The sequence below is a fragment of the Dicentrarchus labrax genome, unplaced genomic scaffold, assembly GCF_905237075.1.
Source record: "Dicentrarchus labrax unplaced genomic scaffold, dlabrax2021, whole genome shotgun sequence".
NCBI lineage: Eukaryota > Metazoa > Chordata > Actinopteri > Moronidae > Dicentrarchus > Dicentrarchus labrax.
The window spans coordinates 15883916-15899824 of NW_026136702.1; the positions used below are offsets into that span (position 1 = coordinate 15883916).

The following is a 15909-nucleotide window of genomic DNA, read 5'->3' on the forward strand; positions in this document are numbered from 1 at the left end:
GAAGGGCTCTTTTGCTGGGCCAACAATGAGGCCGTGAATACACATTTTTACTGTTCTACCAGGGGGATCTCATTGGTGAAGGATATAGAGCAGCGAGAAGAGTTTGAGACAGACTTTATTATCCCAGTTTGAAGTGCTGGGTGGGTGGGTGGGTTGTACAGACCGATGGATGGAAGGATAGACAGATGGATGGATGGATGGAGGGAGGGAGGGATGGAGGGAGGGATGTCGAGGTGGTGGTCAGAGGAAGAGTGCTTCAGTTACTTCCACATGTTATTGTTGTTGGCCCGTTCCTCCACTCCACCTCTACAAAACAGATCTGGAGTAGACTCTTCAGAGTGGAGAGAGCGCTCTCAGCAGCTCAATGTAGACAATACTGACTCAATTTAATGTATTCTCCTAACATGTAACACCTTCGGGGATCTTTTCTGTTCGCTTACTTGATCAATAAAATGTGTTTAATGATGGATCTGTGTTTTGTGTAAATTTCATAAACTGGTTTATTGTATCATTTTGAAAATACAGTTTATGGCTGATTTAAATTTTTAATGTTTATTCTGTTTAAATAGATCTTGTATTTATAAGAACCCCCCTTATTTTGTATTTATAGATTTTTATGTGTGGCAATGAATTGTTTATATTTGCCTCAGATTTCCCCTTGAGGGAAGAATAAAGTATTTTGAATTAAATTCTTGAGATGCTATAATGAACTGTAATATTTTGATTTCCATGTAGTTTTACATTTTTAAATGATAAAGTGCTATTTATTATTAATCCAAATTTAGTCTTATATTATCTATAATAATAATTATAATTAGTATTATAATTATAATATGGATAAATTAAATGAAAAATGACCCTTCAGTAACACATGGAAACGATGAGAAGTGTTATGAAGGTAAACTCTGAAGCCCACATGCTGCCATATGGCCAGCAGAGTGCCGAGTGTCGGAGCGGGCATGTTACCTCTGTCCCAGCGGAGGCCGCGCTCCCCTGCGGCAGCAGGAGCCGCTGAATGGGAAAGTAATTTCCCTTCCCATTCCTCCTCATTCCCTCAGGCAACCACCGGCCGAGCAGCGGACACTTTGGGTTAAAATATTGGCTGTCCGATAATAAACACCAATCTTCGAAACAACATTATGTGAGAGGCTGAAGCTTTTAAGAGAACATAGGCTGCTCTCTCCTCCTCTTGGTGCGTTTCATTTTTTTAACTTTTTTTTTTATGTCTGTGAAACATAGACAAATACATTTTCCACGATGTAATAACACTGATTTTGTGCGCAAAACTTATATTACCGAGCTCACAAAATTCTCCAAAGACGGACAGGCCAAAGACAAATACAGTGTTTCTGTAGCTTTAAAAAAAAAAAAAAAAAAACTAAAATAAAGTGTTAAAGTCTCTTAAATCAATTTCTACGGCATGTGCAACTTTCACATAAATCTCATAAAAGAAGCAATTATAAAACTGACCAGCTCGTCCCAGGAAGAGAAACTTTCTGATCCACGAGAGGAGAAGAAGAGAAAGAAGAGGAGAAAAAGGAAGAGAAAGAAGAGAAGAAAGGGAAGAGGAGAGCAGAGCAAGAAGAGAAGAAGAGGAGAGACGGAGAGGCGCGCTGTGCCCCCCAACGGTGTCCTGACAATGGCAGTGAATGGTTGCGCACCGCGGTCACTGGGACAGTCAAAGCACACCGCCCCCTTTCTAACGGGCACGTCATCCTCCTAACTAGGCGTTATGAATAGGAAAAGCCGCTTTTGTCTGCCTGCATGTATAAATACCCACAATCAGTGTCCTCCTCACCGCAGAGATACAGAGACACTGAGAGAGAGAGAGAGAGAGAGAGAGAGAGAGAGAGAGAGAGAGACAGACAGAAAAGAGAGAAAGTCGGCAGAGGCAACGTGGTCACCGATGTGATAAGAAGGACAGGAGCGTGGGACAGGAGGGCTTCAGTCAACATCAGGTGACTAGAGTGACTACAGGCTCCAGAAAGAGAGAGAGAGAGAGAGACGCAGAGAGAGAGTAAAAAGAAAGTGAGAGAGAGAGAGAGAGAGAGAGAGAGAGAGAGAGGGAGGAAGCCAGCAGCGACCTCCTACCCAAAAGTCTCGGAAGCGAACCCATAAAATGAATTCAGACTCCAGCCCGAGCAGCAGAGCCTCTTCCCCGGACATGGACGGCATGTTTCTCCGAGACCATCACCCGCACCACAGTCACCACCACCACCACCACCACCACGTCGGCTCCTCCGTGTCCTCGTCCACGCAGGGCGGCGGCGAGCAGCAGCGACAGAAGATGAGCAGCGGCGACCACCTGCGCTCTGGAGACCCCAAGTCCGTGGAAAGCAGCAGCAGCAGCAGCAGCAGCAGCAGCAACAAGTTCAAACTGAAGAAACAAGTCACCGAGGAGGAAATGTACCACCTCCGTCTAAAGATCAACGGCCGGGAGAGGAAGCGCATGCACGACCTCAACCTGGCCATGGACGGCCTGCGCGAGGTGATGCCCTACGCGCACGGGCCCTCGGTGCGGAAGTTGTCCAAGATCGCCACGCTGCTTCTCGCCAGGAACTACATCCTGATGCTCACCAGCTCCTTGGATGAGATGAAGCGGCTGGTGGGGGAGATTTACGGCGGGCAGCACTCAGCTTTCCACTGCGGCACCGTGGCGCACGCCGCCGGCGGACACGCTGGGGGCCCCGCCGCTGCAGCCGCTGCCGCAGCCGCCGCGGCGCACCAGGTGCACCCTCTCCTCGGGACCGCGCTGACTTCCTCCACGTCCTCCACCCTGTCGAGCGCGCTGCCGGGACTCACGTCTATCCGAGCACCCCACTCCCTGATGAAGGGCGCCCCGGCTGCGCCCCCGGCCCTGCAGCTGGGCTCCGGCTTCCAGCACTGGGCCGGACTCCCGTGTCCCTGCACCATCTGCCAGGTGCCTCCTCCTCCACACATCCCCATCACCTCCACCGGCCTCACGAGACTCACAGTGGAGGGCAAAGACGGGATGAAATGATGCCCGGTGTGGTGTGTGTGTGTGTGTGTGTGTGTGTGTGTGTGTGTGTGTGTGTGTGTGTGTGTGTGTGTGGGGGGGGACAGACGCGCAGAGACTGACTGTAAATAGAGAATTCAGGGCATGAGGGTGGATTTGGCCTCACTGGTGCATGTTGTTGTTTAGTCTGTTTTCTTGTTTGGCGTATGAGAAAAAGTGTTATTTTCCTCCTTGTAACAAGGACTTATAATGACTGATGATTTTGCCAATTGAAGGTAAAATAAACAAGTTCTGTGTCATGCAAAAAAAGATGCCACGATCCTCTTGTGTTTGATTGAGTTTCAGTCTCACGCCACAATGTGAAAGGTGGAGGAGGCTGCATGAACATTTTGATTTAAGTTTTACAATTTTTTTTCTGTATCAGGCGTCATTTTGTGAAAACGAAGAATGCTCTGTGTGCCTTGTACCAAGGATTTTAAACTTGAGTTCTATATGAAAAGACATTTATGTGTTTGGCTTAAATGGTTCTGCCACCGCGGAAATTTGTTTTCAAATCTAAGTTTTTAGATTTTTATTTTGTGACTCATTGTATGTCCATTTGTGCTCTGATTTACTTTTTTTTTTTTTTTTGCATGATGGTGTACTTATCACAGCATGACTGTTTTTTTGCTGAACTGAATTTGTTATCCCCAGAGACCCCGTGTCTTTATTTTTGTACATTGTTGATGACTGATGAAATATTTATTATCGCCCAGCGTCCCTGGATGAAATTTCAATAAAACTGAAATTATGGATCATATCTACTGTCTCCCTCTCTGTCACTTGGAACTCGAAAACATTAAAAACAATATTTATCCTGTTCAAACTATCTGAAGTTCTACATTTTACCTATTATTTACTATTACAGTGTACTTATTTCTTGAATGGATGCACACTCAAAATAAACACACTTTTATTGTCAGATAAAAACACCTTAATCTCTCTCAATCTATCCCGTTATTTTAGTCAAAACATAGGCTCTTTAATTATTGTACATCTTTCAGTATTTAAATGTTTTACTCCAATTTACTAAAGTAAGGCCTCAGTTAAAAACGCCACGGTGTGTTGACTTTCACAGACTCCAAATTTCCACTTTTAATTATTTGGAATCAACGAAAATAATGACATTTAACATAATAGAGTACATTTTAACGAGAGAAATTGGTCAAATATGTTAATATTTAGAAAGAATACAACAAGTGAGTGAACGAAAATTAAATAACTCTCAGATAATTGTATTTTTTCCTTTACATTTTGCTCCGAAATTAAATTTCCCTGCTCATACACGTGTGGGCCTATGGTACAACCTACAGCCGCAGTTTGATTGTGTGTTTATTAAAATTAATATTTTAAATACAGCTCTAACATTAAGTGAGGACAGTCCGAAAGTTGCTCAAGGTCGGCTCATTTTCTGCAAGCCCCTATAGCCTACCACTTTAAAACAATTTGAAACTGATGAAACCTTATTTTATATCAGCTGGTCATTTCTCTTCTGTCTCATCTCTTCACCCACAGGCCCCATGTTGCACAATAACAGCTAATGATGAGTTAAAACACACACACACACACACACACACACACACACACACACACACACGGTCAGGCAGAATTTATTTAACTTTTCCGAGCAGCTCACAACAAATGTTAAGAAGGAGAAAATGAGGATGAAATGAGGGAATGGGCTGCAGCCTAATGGAGCCCAGTTGAATTGTGATCCGCCTCGGGGAGCGCAGAGCGGTTTGTCCGCCGGGTCCCTTGGGTGTTTCTCCGTCTCATCTCTGCAGCGACAGAATGTATGTTTGTGGAGATTACAAGTTAATTGTTCATGGGGGACCAAGAGGAGAAAATCACATCACAGAAAGGCGTCGGGATTACAGGCTACTAAATGCAGAAGATTATACATTCAGAGCCCCTCCTCGGCCTCGCCGCATGCAAATGAGTGTGTGGATTAAAAAAGTAAAGAAAGACAAGAAAAAGAAAAGGAGAAGAAGCCCTTTTGTAACTTATTTGGAGGGAAGAAAACACAAATTCTGTGACTAAGTTGAGAAAGAGTGAAAGAGTTCATTTTACACTTCTTTTTTGTCTTTAGGAATGAGTATAGCCTGTCTGTCCCTCGCAGGCTGCCAGATGGGATGTAAATAGCTGGGTAGCTGCAATGGCCTTTTAACCGCACAACACTGAGGAGGATGTTGTCAAGGGAAGCTGGCGGTTTGCGAGTTAATAGTCATGAGTTGGGGTAATTACTTAAGGTTTATTATGCTCCGGTTTCAAAGGAAATGGACTCTTCAATGGGCCGAGAAATACTTCTTAATTCTAGCTAATTAGGAGCTGTGTAAAGCAGAGACAACTGCTGCTGCTGCTGCTGCTGCCATCAAGCACTGGTACATTCATGGAGGGGGATCATTTGTGAGTAAGCCACAAAATAATGCACAAAACAATCATGCACATGCAAATAACATGCACAAAACAAATGCAAACCACGACAGTTGCATATTAAAGAGGTGCATGTAAATCACTGCTGTTTCTGTTTTATTCTGGGAGTGTAAATCTGCTGGATGGACTTCACTCTGAAATGTAAAAGTTTTTGACTGTAATTCTGCTAAAAGCGAGTGAATGGAAGTAATTATACACTTACAAATATGCTTTAATTATGTTTTTATGTTGATCATAGACTAGGTGTATCTTCCTTGCACGATTCATAAAGAATATTCTCATTATACAATTTTTTTACTTTTACCTAATCAAATGCCTTTATTAAGGGAGGCATAGCAAATACAGAAAGTTGGTGATGGTACTATTCAGCAATCTGTTATTCATCAAATGACAATTAAACTGCAGCTTTTCACTTTTCTTTCAACCAATTCTGCTTTGTCTCTGCAGCGAGCATCAAAACCTCAAAGCATATTGGAGATGATGGAATTTGTGTTAACTTTATTTCCATTACAACACCAGTCTTAATGAGATAACAGTGCAACGGGACAACATTCTCAGCAAACTAATAACAAATCCATAATATACATAAGAACAAATACATAAAGCAGCATAAACATGAAAGATCAATATGCCGTAAAGTGTGAAAGGTTTGCATTTCAAAAGACCTTCAAGAGTTGCCTCAGGGAATGTTCTTATTTCAGCATGTTCAGAAAAATAACACAGACAGACAGACAGACAGACAGAAGACAGGAGACATCGTTTCTTCAGAGACAGTGTGTTTTGTTGTTTCAGGCCGGTCAGCGATAACTGAATGAACTTGTGGCCATCAGCTCCTCTTTTCATGAGTCTTGACAAACAACTGGTCCTTTTACAGAGCACACACCTGTTACTAGGACCCACTCGAGGTTTATCACCTAAAGCAACACTGCTTTGTTCAGCACACACACACACACACACACACACAAAACAGGCCTTTATTTTCACTCTTGGACACGGATGCTATCAAGGCAACAAATGCTGTCAGCCTCACTCTGTCTCCCTGTGACCAAGCTGATTTTTTTTCCCCCAAAAAAATCTAAAATCTGTAAAGTTGTTAATTAAAACGCACTGACAGATGCTTGTCAGCTCCATCGTAGTTACGAGCTTTACAAAGCTGCACATAATGCAGCTTTTTAGTCAGATATGTACAAACAGTAGGGGTGTTAAGGCTTTAATAACTCCAGAGTTTGTGCAAACATCTCATTTGGCAATCGCACACTGTTGTTGCATTCAAAATGAAGAGAGCGTGTGAGTGTGAAGTGGTCTGCTGGTGTGTTTACTTGCTCGGTCAGTGAGCTGCTGCAGGGCCGGTGCCTGAGGGCAGCAATTGAAAATAAATTTCCGTTGAATAAGGGGCAGTGGCCGCATCAGCCGAGCTGCTGCTAGAACAAAAGCAGTTGAGGGGATAAGTTATTGACCAGGCTGACAGCCTGAACGAGGTTGATTATAACTGCCTGGTTGTGCTCTGTGTGTGTGTGTGTGTGTGTGTGTGTGTGTGTGTGTGTGTGTGTGTGTGTGTGTGTGCATAGTCATAGTCAGTGAAGCAGGTGCAGAGGCCATTCCCTTTCTGTGTCTACCTCTCTCTGTCTCTCTCTCTCTTTCTGCCCTCGGGGAAGCCTCGGGGCCCTCTGCCCTCCTGTCCTCAGCTGATTCCATAGACTAATGTTTAACCCATACTGCCAAAACAGAAAGCATATTTCCATCATAAGAGCGCTTTGCCATCGCCATTAGCGACTGAGCTCATTTGCATGTTAATTGTGCAGTTAGAGAGGTGGTGTTGACACTTCTCTTTGTCCATGCAGGGTCGCGGGAAGTGAGAGGATGGGGCTGCAGAATGACATCCATGTGTGTTATTGTTTCAGGCTGGTTGTATCATCTGTTATCATGGGACTTCCAAACACAATGGAAAATAGATCAAGTTAATTTAATACGGTGTTATTCATGGCCTCCTGTAAGATTCAAATAAAGCCTTCATCTGTAACGTTTTTAATAGGAAACATTATGAAACTGGTTAAAATCAAGTAATATTTATGTAGTCGTATTTTTCACATGTAAACATGAATTTAAAAAACATAGAAAGTTGTGGAAAACCATTAACGTTCACTTAACGAGACCCAATATGAGAATAAAATCACACAGTTTCGAGAGTAAATGGGAGACGTCTGAATGATCTGCATCATCGCAACGAGAAACAAGGAAGTGAGTTTGGTCACGTATGGCTCAACGTTTTTAAATTGACAGGGATTGGTTGAATTTGTGTTAATTGTTGCCATCACAACTTCACAACTTCCTGGAGAGACTGCTTCATATACTAACTATTACTTTCAGATAACTGTAGTGGAGTAAAATGTACAATATTTGCCTCTTAACGGTATTGGAAATAAAGTACCTAAAATTCTACTATTAAAAGTACAGTAAATAAGTAAATGTACTTAGTTATATTTCACCACGAAGAATATAAAACAGTACCTCCTCTTCACCGGCTGCAACATTAAAATGCATCATTAATATTGTAATCAAGTAATATGATTAGTGCAGCGATTATTTGCAACATAATTCAACTGATTGACAGTATTTGGTGCTTTTTGTTAATTTTACATGATTGTAAATTGAACATCTGAGTTTTGGACTGTTGGTCGAACAAATGGTGAATAAAATCCTCAACCTTGGGCTTTGGTAAATTGTATGTATTAATGCAAATACATACGGTAGTATCCAAGGTGGTGATACAGATTCTCTCCATATCTTTGACAGATTATATATTTTTAATTTAGATAATTTCTAACATTTTATATACTAAAAGATTGATCAACTAATTGGAAAAATAAACAATCAATCAATTATCAATAAAGAGAATAATCATTGCAGTAATAATAATGTAATGCCAGATGAGTACTTTTACCTTTGATACTTGAAGTATAATTTGCTAAACACACGAGTAAAATATCAACGTTCTTCCTCTAGTAATTACCATGTGGGCATGATTATTGTCAATATTATTAATTATGGGCCTGTAAAGAAAATATAACACACAGACAAAATGGACATGCCGTGTTTACACAGCATGCAAAATATGCACAAGAAGACAAATACACACGCTCACACTTTCATTTGTCCACACACAAGCTAGTTTGGTGTGAATTTTGTGGAATAAATACAGATTAGGCCAGACAGAAAGTGTCTGTGTGTGTGTGTGTGTGTGTGTGTGTGTGTGTGTGCGTGTGTGTGTTTGTGTGTGTGCGTGTGTGTGTTTGTGTGTGTGTGTCAGCAGTAATATCCTCCTACAGTGACTGACAGATGGCGTTCAGTGTTTGGCCGTAAATGTGCTCTCTGAGTGTTTGTCTGTGTGCCAGTCGCCTGTAGTTTGGAGACTCCCCGTGAGAGTCTAACTGTCCTGACACTGCTCAAAACCAACTGTCCTTGATTGTCAACCATGGATGAACCGCAGCGTATGTGTGTGTGCCTGAATGTGTGTGTGTGTATATATGTATGTGTGGGTGGGTGTGTATGCGGTGGCCTTCTGGAGAGAGCGGAGCAGGCCAGGGGAGCAGATGTTAATGGGAGAGATATGTCTATCTAAATCTCTGGCCACCACATGCTTCAAATCTGCCCGGAGGAACGAGTCTCTCAGCAAGATGACACGGGGAAAACAGAGCAGGAGAACTTTTTTCTCCTTCTTAAATATAGGAGATTGAGAGAGGCGAAGATCATGTGTGTGTGTGTGTGTGTGTGTGTGTGTGTGTGTGTGTGTGTGTGCCAGCTCCGGGCCTGGCACAGTGCTGGGTGACAGTCCCCTCTCAGCGGGGAGAGTCAGGCGACAAAGTGAAACATGGTCGTGAGGAGAGCGAGCCACGACTGAAGCCAAGAACAGACAACACAAATAGAGAGATCAGACCACCTCTTTGTGACGGTCCAGTCCAAAATGAAATAAAAACATGTTTGATTATGTTCACTGAAAACAAAATGAAAACGGGGGACAAAAAAAGTTCTGAAATAAAGGGAGTTTGAATGTGGACCAAGTTGTTTTGGCTTTGAAGGCGACATGACGTCCTTCTGTGTTTGATACAGTCAACGTTTTCAGTAGTTGATGTTCATTAAAGCGTACAAATCTCACTCTGTCTTCCCCTGCCATGAAATGACTTTCATATCGGACACTTTCAATCAACCTGCCATTTCCCAGGAGAGTGAATTCTGCACAAGCAATAGTACATGGCAAGGTATCCTATACAAGGTGGAGAAGAGTCTGTTACTTTCTATGTCAGAACACCTCAGGTTGTATTATCAAGCTTGTACCACAGTCGGTTTTAATAATAACGTTAATTGCTGAGATCTGGGAATGCGGCAACATTTCTACATGTTGTACACATTTTAGCCGGATTCTATGATGTACACTAAACCACTTTATTTGGAGTAAACCTGTAACCTCTGATCGACACTTATGTTTCTAGCCCCATCTGACTTCCTTTTAGGAAAGTTGCTGCATTCAGACCTGAGCTATTAACTTGATGAGTATAATATTATTGGTATAATGATGAAAAAAACAACAAAAATAAGACACAAGTTGTCATAAACTAAAAAAAATATCCTTTAAAAGACAAGTCTGACATTTTTTCACTTTCTTGACGAGAATTACAAAGAAGCTACAGCTAGGAGATGATAAGCTGAGCATAAAAACTCGAAACAGCAACTTTTCCAGAGGGGTGTTTCATAAAGCAAGAATATTTAGGTATAATCACCCTTTCAGGAAAATCGAATAAAGTCTGGCCTAAGTTACAATGGTATCCATCCAGACTGGCTTTATCATGATCAAGCTAGTTTACAGTTTCGTCTCAGGTTCAGTGTTACAGTCTGTCAGACTCATCCACAGCGTTTTCTCTCACTCTCACTGCTGCTCTGCAAACAGATGGTGTCAGAATTGATCACAATCTTCCTATGTCTGTGTGATAAATAAATAAAGCTACAGCCTGGAGACGTTTAGCTTAGCATCCAGAGGATTGGACAGAGCCATGCCAGCGGTTTTCCAGTCTTTATTGCTTCCGGTCTATATACGTTAACCGACTCCTGGCTCTAGCTAACTTCTATATAAGATGACCTTGTGAAGTATATTGAATGTATTAAATTAATCAAAGCAAAGGATTTGTTGAGCCAGTCAAACAAACTAGTATTATAAAATAAAAACATCCAAACATAATTTATTTTACTTTTAAAAGGCCTCACACCTTTAGCATAAAAGGAACATTGTATTTAAAGTGAATAGTTGACTGTATGTAATCACCTTTCTTTCTTTTTAAAAATCTTTCCTTTCTTTTGTAACTGAACTCAGAAAAGTGGGATCTAAACAGGCCTTTGGGAATTGCACTAGCATCTCTGTTGGCAGCGGTATAAAAGCAGACATTACACCCCTTCGACTCGAGCTACGTGGCTTGGCATCAGCCCACGTTTACACCCTACAGCCAGTCTAACCTTCTTGTCTATCATGCATCAGCTGGCAGCAGAAGGAACATATAGATTAAACCTCTCTGCTCTGTCTCACTCTGTCCAGATGTGACTTCACTTCCAGCTGACCTGATAAAATATCGAAGAAACTCAATCACCTTTAGGGTTTTCAATACATTTCCTCTCTGAGTATGTGATCTGGCAGTGCTGTTAACCCAGGCGTTAGCCCGCTACCTAACCCTTTCTGTGAGCTGGCGGTGATGTTAAGGCAGACATTAGCCTCCTCTCTCTGGCCGGGATTCAGCTGGCACGTTTGGACCTCATTGATGATGCTGCCAGGCGGCCTCCATCACAGTTGGTGATTTTGATCAATATCAACGTTAACAACACCCAGACAGCTTGTTGGAGAACAAACAAACATGTAAATAATGCGTCAACACGTTCTGACGTTCTGGACGCAGTGGTTATTGGTGGAGAGGTCGAAGAGAGACACATGTATTTCACCTCAGATATCAGTGTGTGTAGCTTGAATGTGGGTGTATATTGCCATAGTCTTTTGATTAACAAAATAATGTCACTTCATGTTATTGTCTCTCAAAGGGAAAATCTAACTTTTTAAAGTATTAAAAACACACCAAGAGACTTTTAATTTTGTATATTAATTTAATAGACCTCTAACATAAAAGCCTGATAATACCATTTATAACTTAATAGTAATATTTCTCAGCACAGGCATGGAAAGGGTTTTTTCATCTTAATAAAGATCAGGGTGACTCCTGTCTCTTAACTGAGACCATTAGGGCTGGTTCACACTGCTTACCTGAGCAGCGCGTGGGCATGATGGAATGCTTTTGCTTTTTATTTTGGCTCCAGCATTAACAGATTAGAGCAGTCACACTGCCCGCCTGAGTTGCGCATCTCAACTGCGGTTACAGCGACGCTTCACCAGAGAGTCTGGCCTTTTTTTCCCACGAGAAGCACATGGTTCCCTGCAGAAATAGACAGTGAAAAGGCATTATACTAACAACATATACACCTTTCACTGCAGTTTCAATGTCAGTAGAATACGTCACAGAGGTGGATAAAAATGTATTTTTTAAACTCAATTTGTATGGGTTTCAAATTGAAAGCTGTCTGGTGTTTCTGTGGACAGATTCCATTCACAGTTAACAAGGCTTTTATTGTATTTATCAAAGGCAAACTATAGAAAGATAGGGCTGGTCGCAGCAGTTCTGCAGCAGCCACGCAGCTGACACACTGTTGGTGTAAACACCGCACACGTACCTGATTCAGCTGTCACGTGCTGCTCAGGTTGCCAGTGTGAACCGAGTGTTTCTCTTTTGTGGAGCAGTTTCAGAGGAGTTAAATGAAAGTGGTGCAATGTGAGCTAATAAGCTACAATAGCTTCCTCCATTTTGTACCGGTCTCTCATATAGGTGTAGCGCTGCCAGGGGCACACCGAAAACATGGAATGAATGTTTTCATACATGTTGTTAAGCGCTTGATGATCCGATAATCACTAAAGCGAGAGCCAAAAAAAACGAATTTAGTTATCAGAGTTGTCATATTGACATTAAAGGTGTGTTTATTTATTCACAATGTCAACCCATGCAAGTAACATGCAAGAAGTTAAAAGTTGTCGGTAGCTGTCAGTAGGCTTTGAGCGGGACAGTCAATTTAAAAAAAAAAAATTCTCCAGTAGCTAGCTAATGTTAACTAATAAGGATGAAAATGCAACAAAACATCCTTTCATTTACATTACATTTCATTACACATTACTAACATTACAAAGCCTTTTGCTGCATCCACAATGCCTGCAGGAAATGAAAACTTGCTTAGCTACGTTTACATAGCCTAGCCTATTCGATCACGTGTTCAGTTATAGTTGGTTAATGTGAATATATTGCTACCGTAGGAACAGTGGTCACATAACCACTCGAAACGAGCCACAATTTAACCACGTACATCAGGTGCACTCCGGTACAAATAACACTCTGTTCAAAGGTTAGCATTGTCAGGACAGCTTATGGTCCACAGCACTAATTTGCTTGTTAATCATCCAATCCAAAAACAAAGTTGAACTGAACAGTGAATTTGGGGGAAACTGCATCAGAATTTATTGATTTCACCACAAAATGTTGCTGTTTCAAACATTGGTGTGACCGGGCTTTCAGACTCACTCAAGCTCGCCTTTGCTTTTACTGAACCATGTTTAGAAACATTCCTCTGGTTTCCTTCAATCTGGAATCTGAATACCTCTCTCTCAAAATTTTAACATTATTATAAGAATAAGCAAGTTTTCCTGCTGCTGCAGGAACATTGGTGATCAGGATCAACCTAAGAAGTGCAACCCTGTAGCTGGAGAGGCATCGGGGCTACTCAAAGCAAAGCAAAAGCAGAAATTAAGGTTTACCAAAAGCATCTCAGCACAAAGATCACTGTGCAACAAGGATCTTACCATGTTGCTGTGAAGACAGCCAGTACCAGCCAGTCCACACCAGCTCCACTTGGCAAGACTCAGCGGCGTGAACGCAGCACCGGTGTGGAGAGGGAAACACACGGGGAAAGCATAGCTCTAATTATAAACAGGCATTATCATGGGTGTGAAACCAGAAGTGACAGCAGCAGTGGGCAGCCAGACACACACACACACACACACACACACACACACACACACACACACAGACAGACACACACACACAAACAACGTCTGTATGGGCCAGAGTCATCATATGGACAAATCAAAACTGCTCTGGCTCAGTAATGTCTGGCAGATGTTAACGCTTTGTACTTAATGACTCCCTCAAGACCTCACCCAATCAGACAGGACACAATGATAGACCGGGGGATGTGTGTCTTCTGTGTGGTGTGTATGTGTGTGTGTGTGTGTGTGTGTGTGTGTGTGTGTGTGTGTGTGTGTGTGTGTGTGTGTGTGTTGCTGCAGTAGGCAGTTGGGTGAAAACGATGATCTTCAAATTCATTCATGTCATTAAACCTGGTCGAACATCTGTAATATCTGAATCTTATGTGTCTCTGTTTAATCTGATGTTTCAGATAAAGCATTTAAAATGTCTGATGGTGTGTGTGTGTGAGAGAGAGAGAAAGAGAGAGAGAGAGAGGGACCAGTGGAGAAAGAGAGAGAGGAACCCTTCTGCTAGCAGAGAGTAATTTCATGCTTGACTACTGCATATTTCAAAGAATAACTAGATTTTTATTGCACATTACAGCAAAGTTCTGTAAAATAAAACGATCAGACCAAACAAGGCAGCACAGAAACACATTTACAAATCTACTCTATGATGATTAAAGTAATGACAAGCTTGGTTGTTTGGTCGTTTTATAGGAAAAAAATTGTTTTCTGTTCCTTCATTCACATCTCCCCAAACTAATCTGAAGTTTCATCCATTGTTATGTTGTTAGGTTGCTATTTTTGCTCACACTCCGCCTTCGGTTTTTAATGGAACGTCTTACGCTTCAGGTGTCAAACAACTGCACTGCGTGTCTTGAGATTGTGATGCAGCTTGAAATTTTATGTTGTGGCTCCAGCTCTGTCATTAGATCCTGACAACGTTCTCCCGAAACAATTACAATGGGCCGCATGTTCTCGTATATAAATCTTGCAATCTAATTGGTGATGGCCTTTTCCGAGTATGGCCAAAAGTAGGTAGTTGGCGTTCTAGGTGCCTCCGTTGCCTCACTTGAGTGCAGATGAGTCTGAAGATTTAATTGTCGTTGAAGAATGAGGCAAAAAGCCAAACAGGTCATCACAGTTTCTCACAAATAAAAGGTTACATTTAAAATAGAACGTGACAGTCCTAGTACATATAAATAAAAAAGTAACCAGTAAAACTGTAAGGTGGGTATGAAATTTGTGATTATTTTGAAGTTAAAGTAAGTATGGGATACTGTAGAAATCCTACCATGACAAATAATGCACAGCAAAAAATAATGCAGCAAGTAATGTAGCCAATCTTAGCTAAGTTCTGGGTTTGAAAATTGTTGCCACAGTTTCTGCGGCGAAGCAAACACAGAGAGGATGAGATGGTTTACAAGGTTGAGCGAGTACTCAGCTCAGTATGCAGTACAGACATGTATTTATATATGTACTTTTTACAAGTAGGAGTTATCATCAGTATAAATGTGTCAATATCTGTAATATAGAAGCTTTTATTAAAAATCTGATCAAAAACATTGCTCTGATTCTGAGGCATTGCTCTGTAAATAGTTTTCTAATAAACCAACTAAATACCAACTTCGGATCAATCCAGCCAAATTACTGCATGTGGATCCAGATCTTGAAGAACATATACATTAATTTAGAGTGCAGAAGATATGACACAACACACACATTCTTGCTCTGCTAAAATAAGTGAAAGTAGCTTTGTGCAGCAATCTTTCTCTCTAGTTCATAGTGTCATAAACTCAGCAGGGCTCTGATTTGCTATATTGAAAATGTCAGCAGCAGCAGATGCTGTGCTAATAGCCACTGGATGCTGCACTGGAATCTAGCAGCTGGTAACCATGACACTAACTACCACCAGGGAGAATGGCCAAGCTATCCACAACCCTGTTGCAGTCGAGTAGCGGTACACAACAATTCATCACAGTTTTTCAGGGCAATGCAATACATAAGCCTCAGTTTATACTTTCTGAGAAAAATTGACTAATGTTGGGGGAGGAGATTGCTTGAGCCAAAGAGAAAGTTCATTTTTGTGGGGAAAACATTATTCAGAGCCACATTTTGACTGTTTAAAAGAGTAAAAAAAAGAGATAAACTACATTACAATGCAGGAACATCAGTTTTTGATGTTACATTGTGTGTTATTACTGTACTGCCGCATAATCAGTTGCTCCACCGCGGACAAATAAACTTCTACTAAATACTTAAAACAGTAACACTGGTTTGCAAAAGGAACAGCATGCTAACCTCTCAAACGTCTTAATTGCCACTTCAACTTGTAAAATATTTGTATTTAGTCTGTTGT

At 41.5% G+C, this 15909-nt stretch overlaps 1 protein-coding gene across 1 annotated transcript; it reads left to right on the plus strand.

The window, feature by feature from the left end:
- Nucleotides 1-1640: 1640 nt before the first annotated feature.
- On the plus strand, nt 1641-3776 carry olig3 (oligodendrocyte transcription factor 3). The gene has a single exon (XM_051420169.1). It carries the CDS (start codon nt 2120-2122, stop codon nt 2999-3001), a length of 882 nt encoding a protein of 293 aa, XP_051276129.1. The 5' UTR covers nt 1641-2119; the 3' UTR covers nt 3002-3776.
- Nucleotides 3777-15909: the final 12133 nt, after the last annotated feature.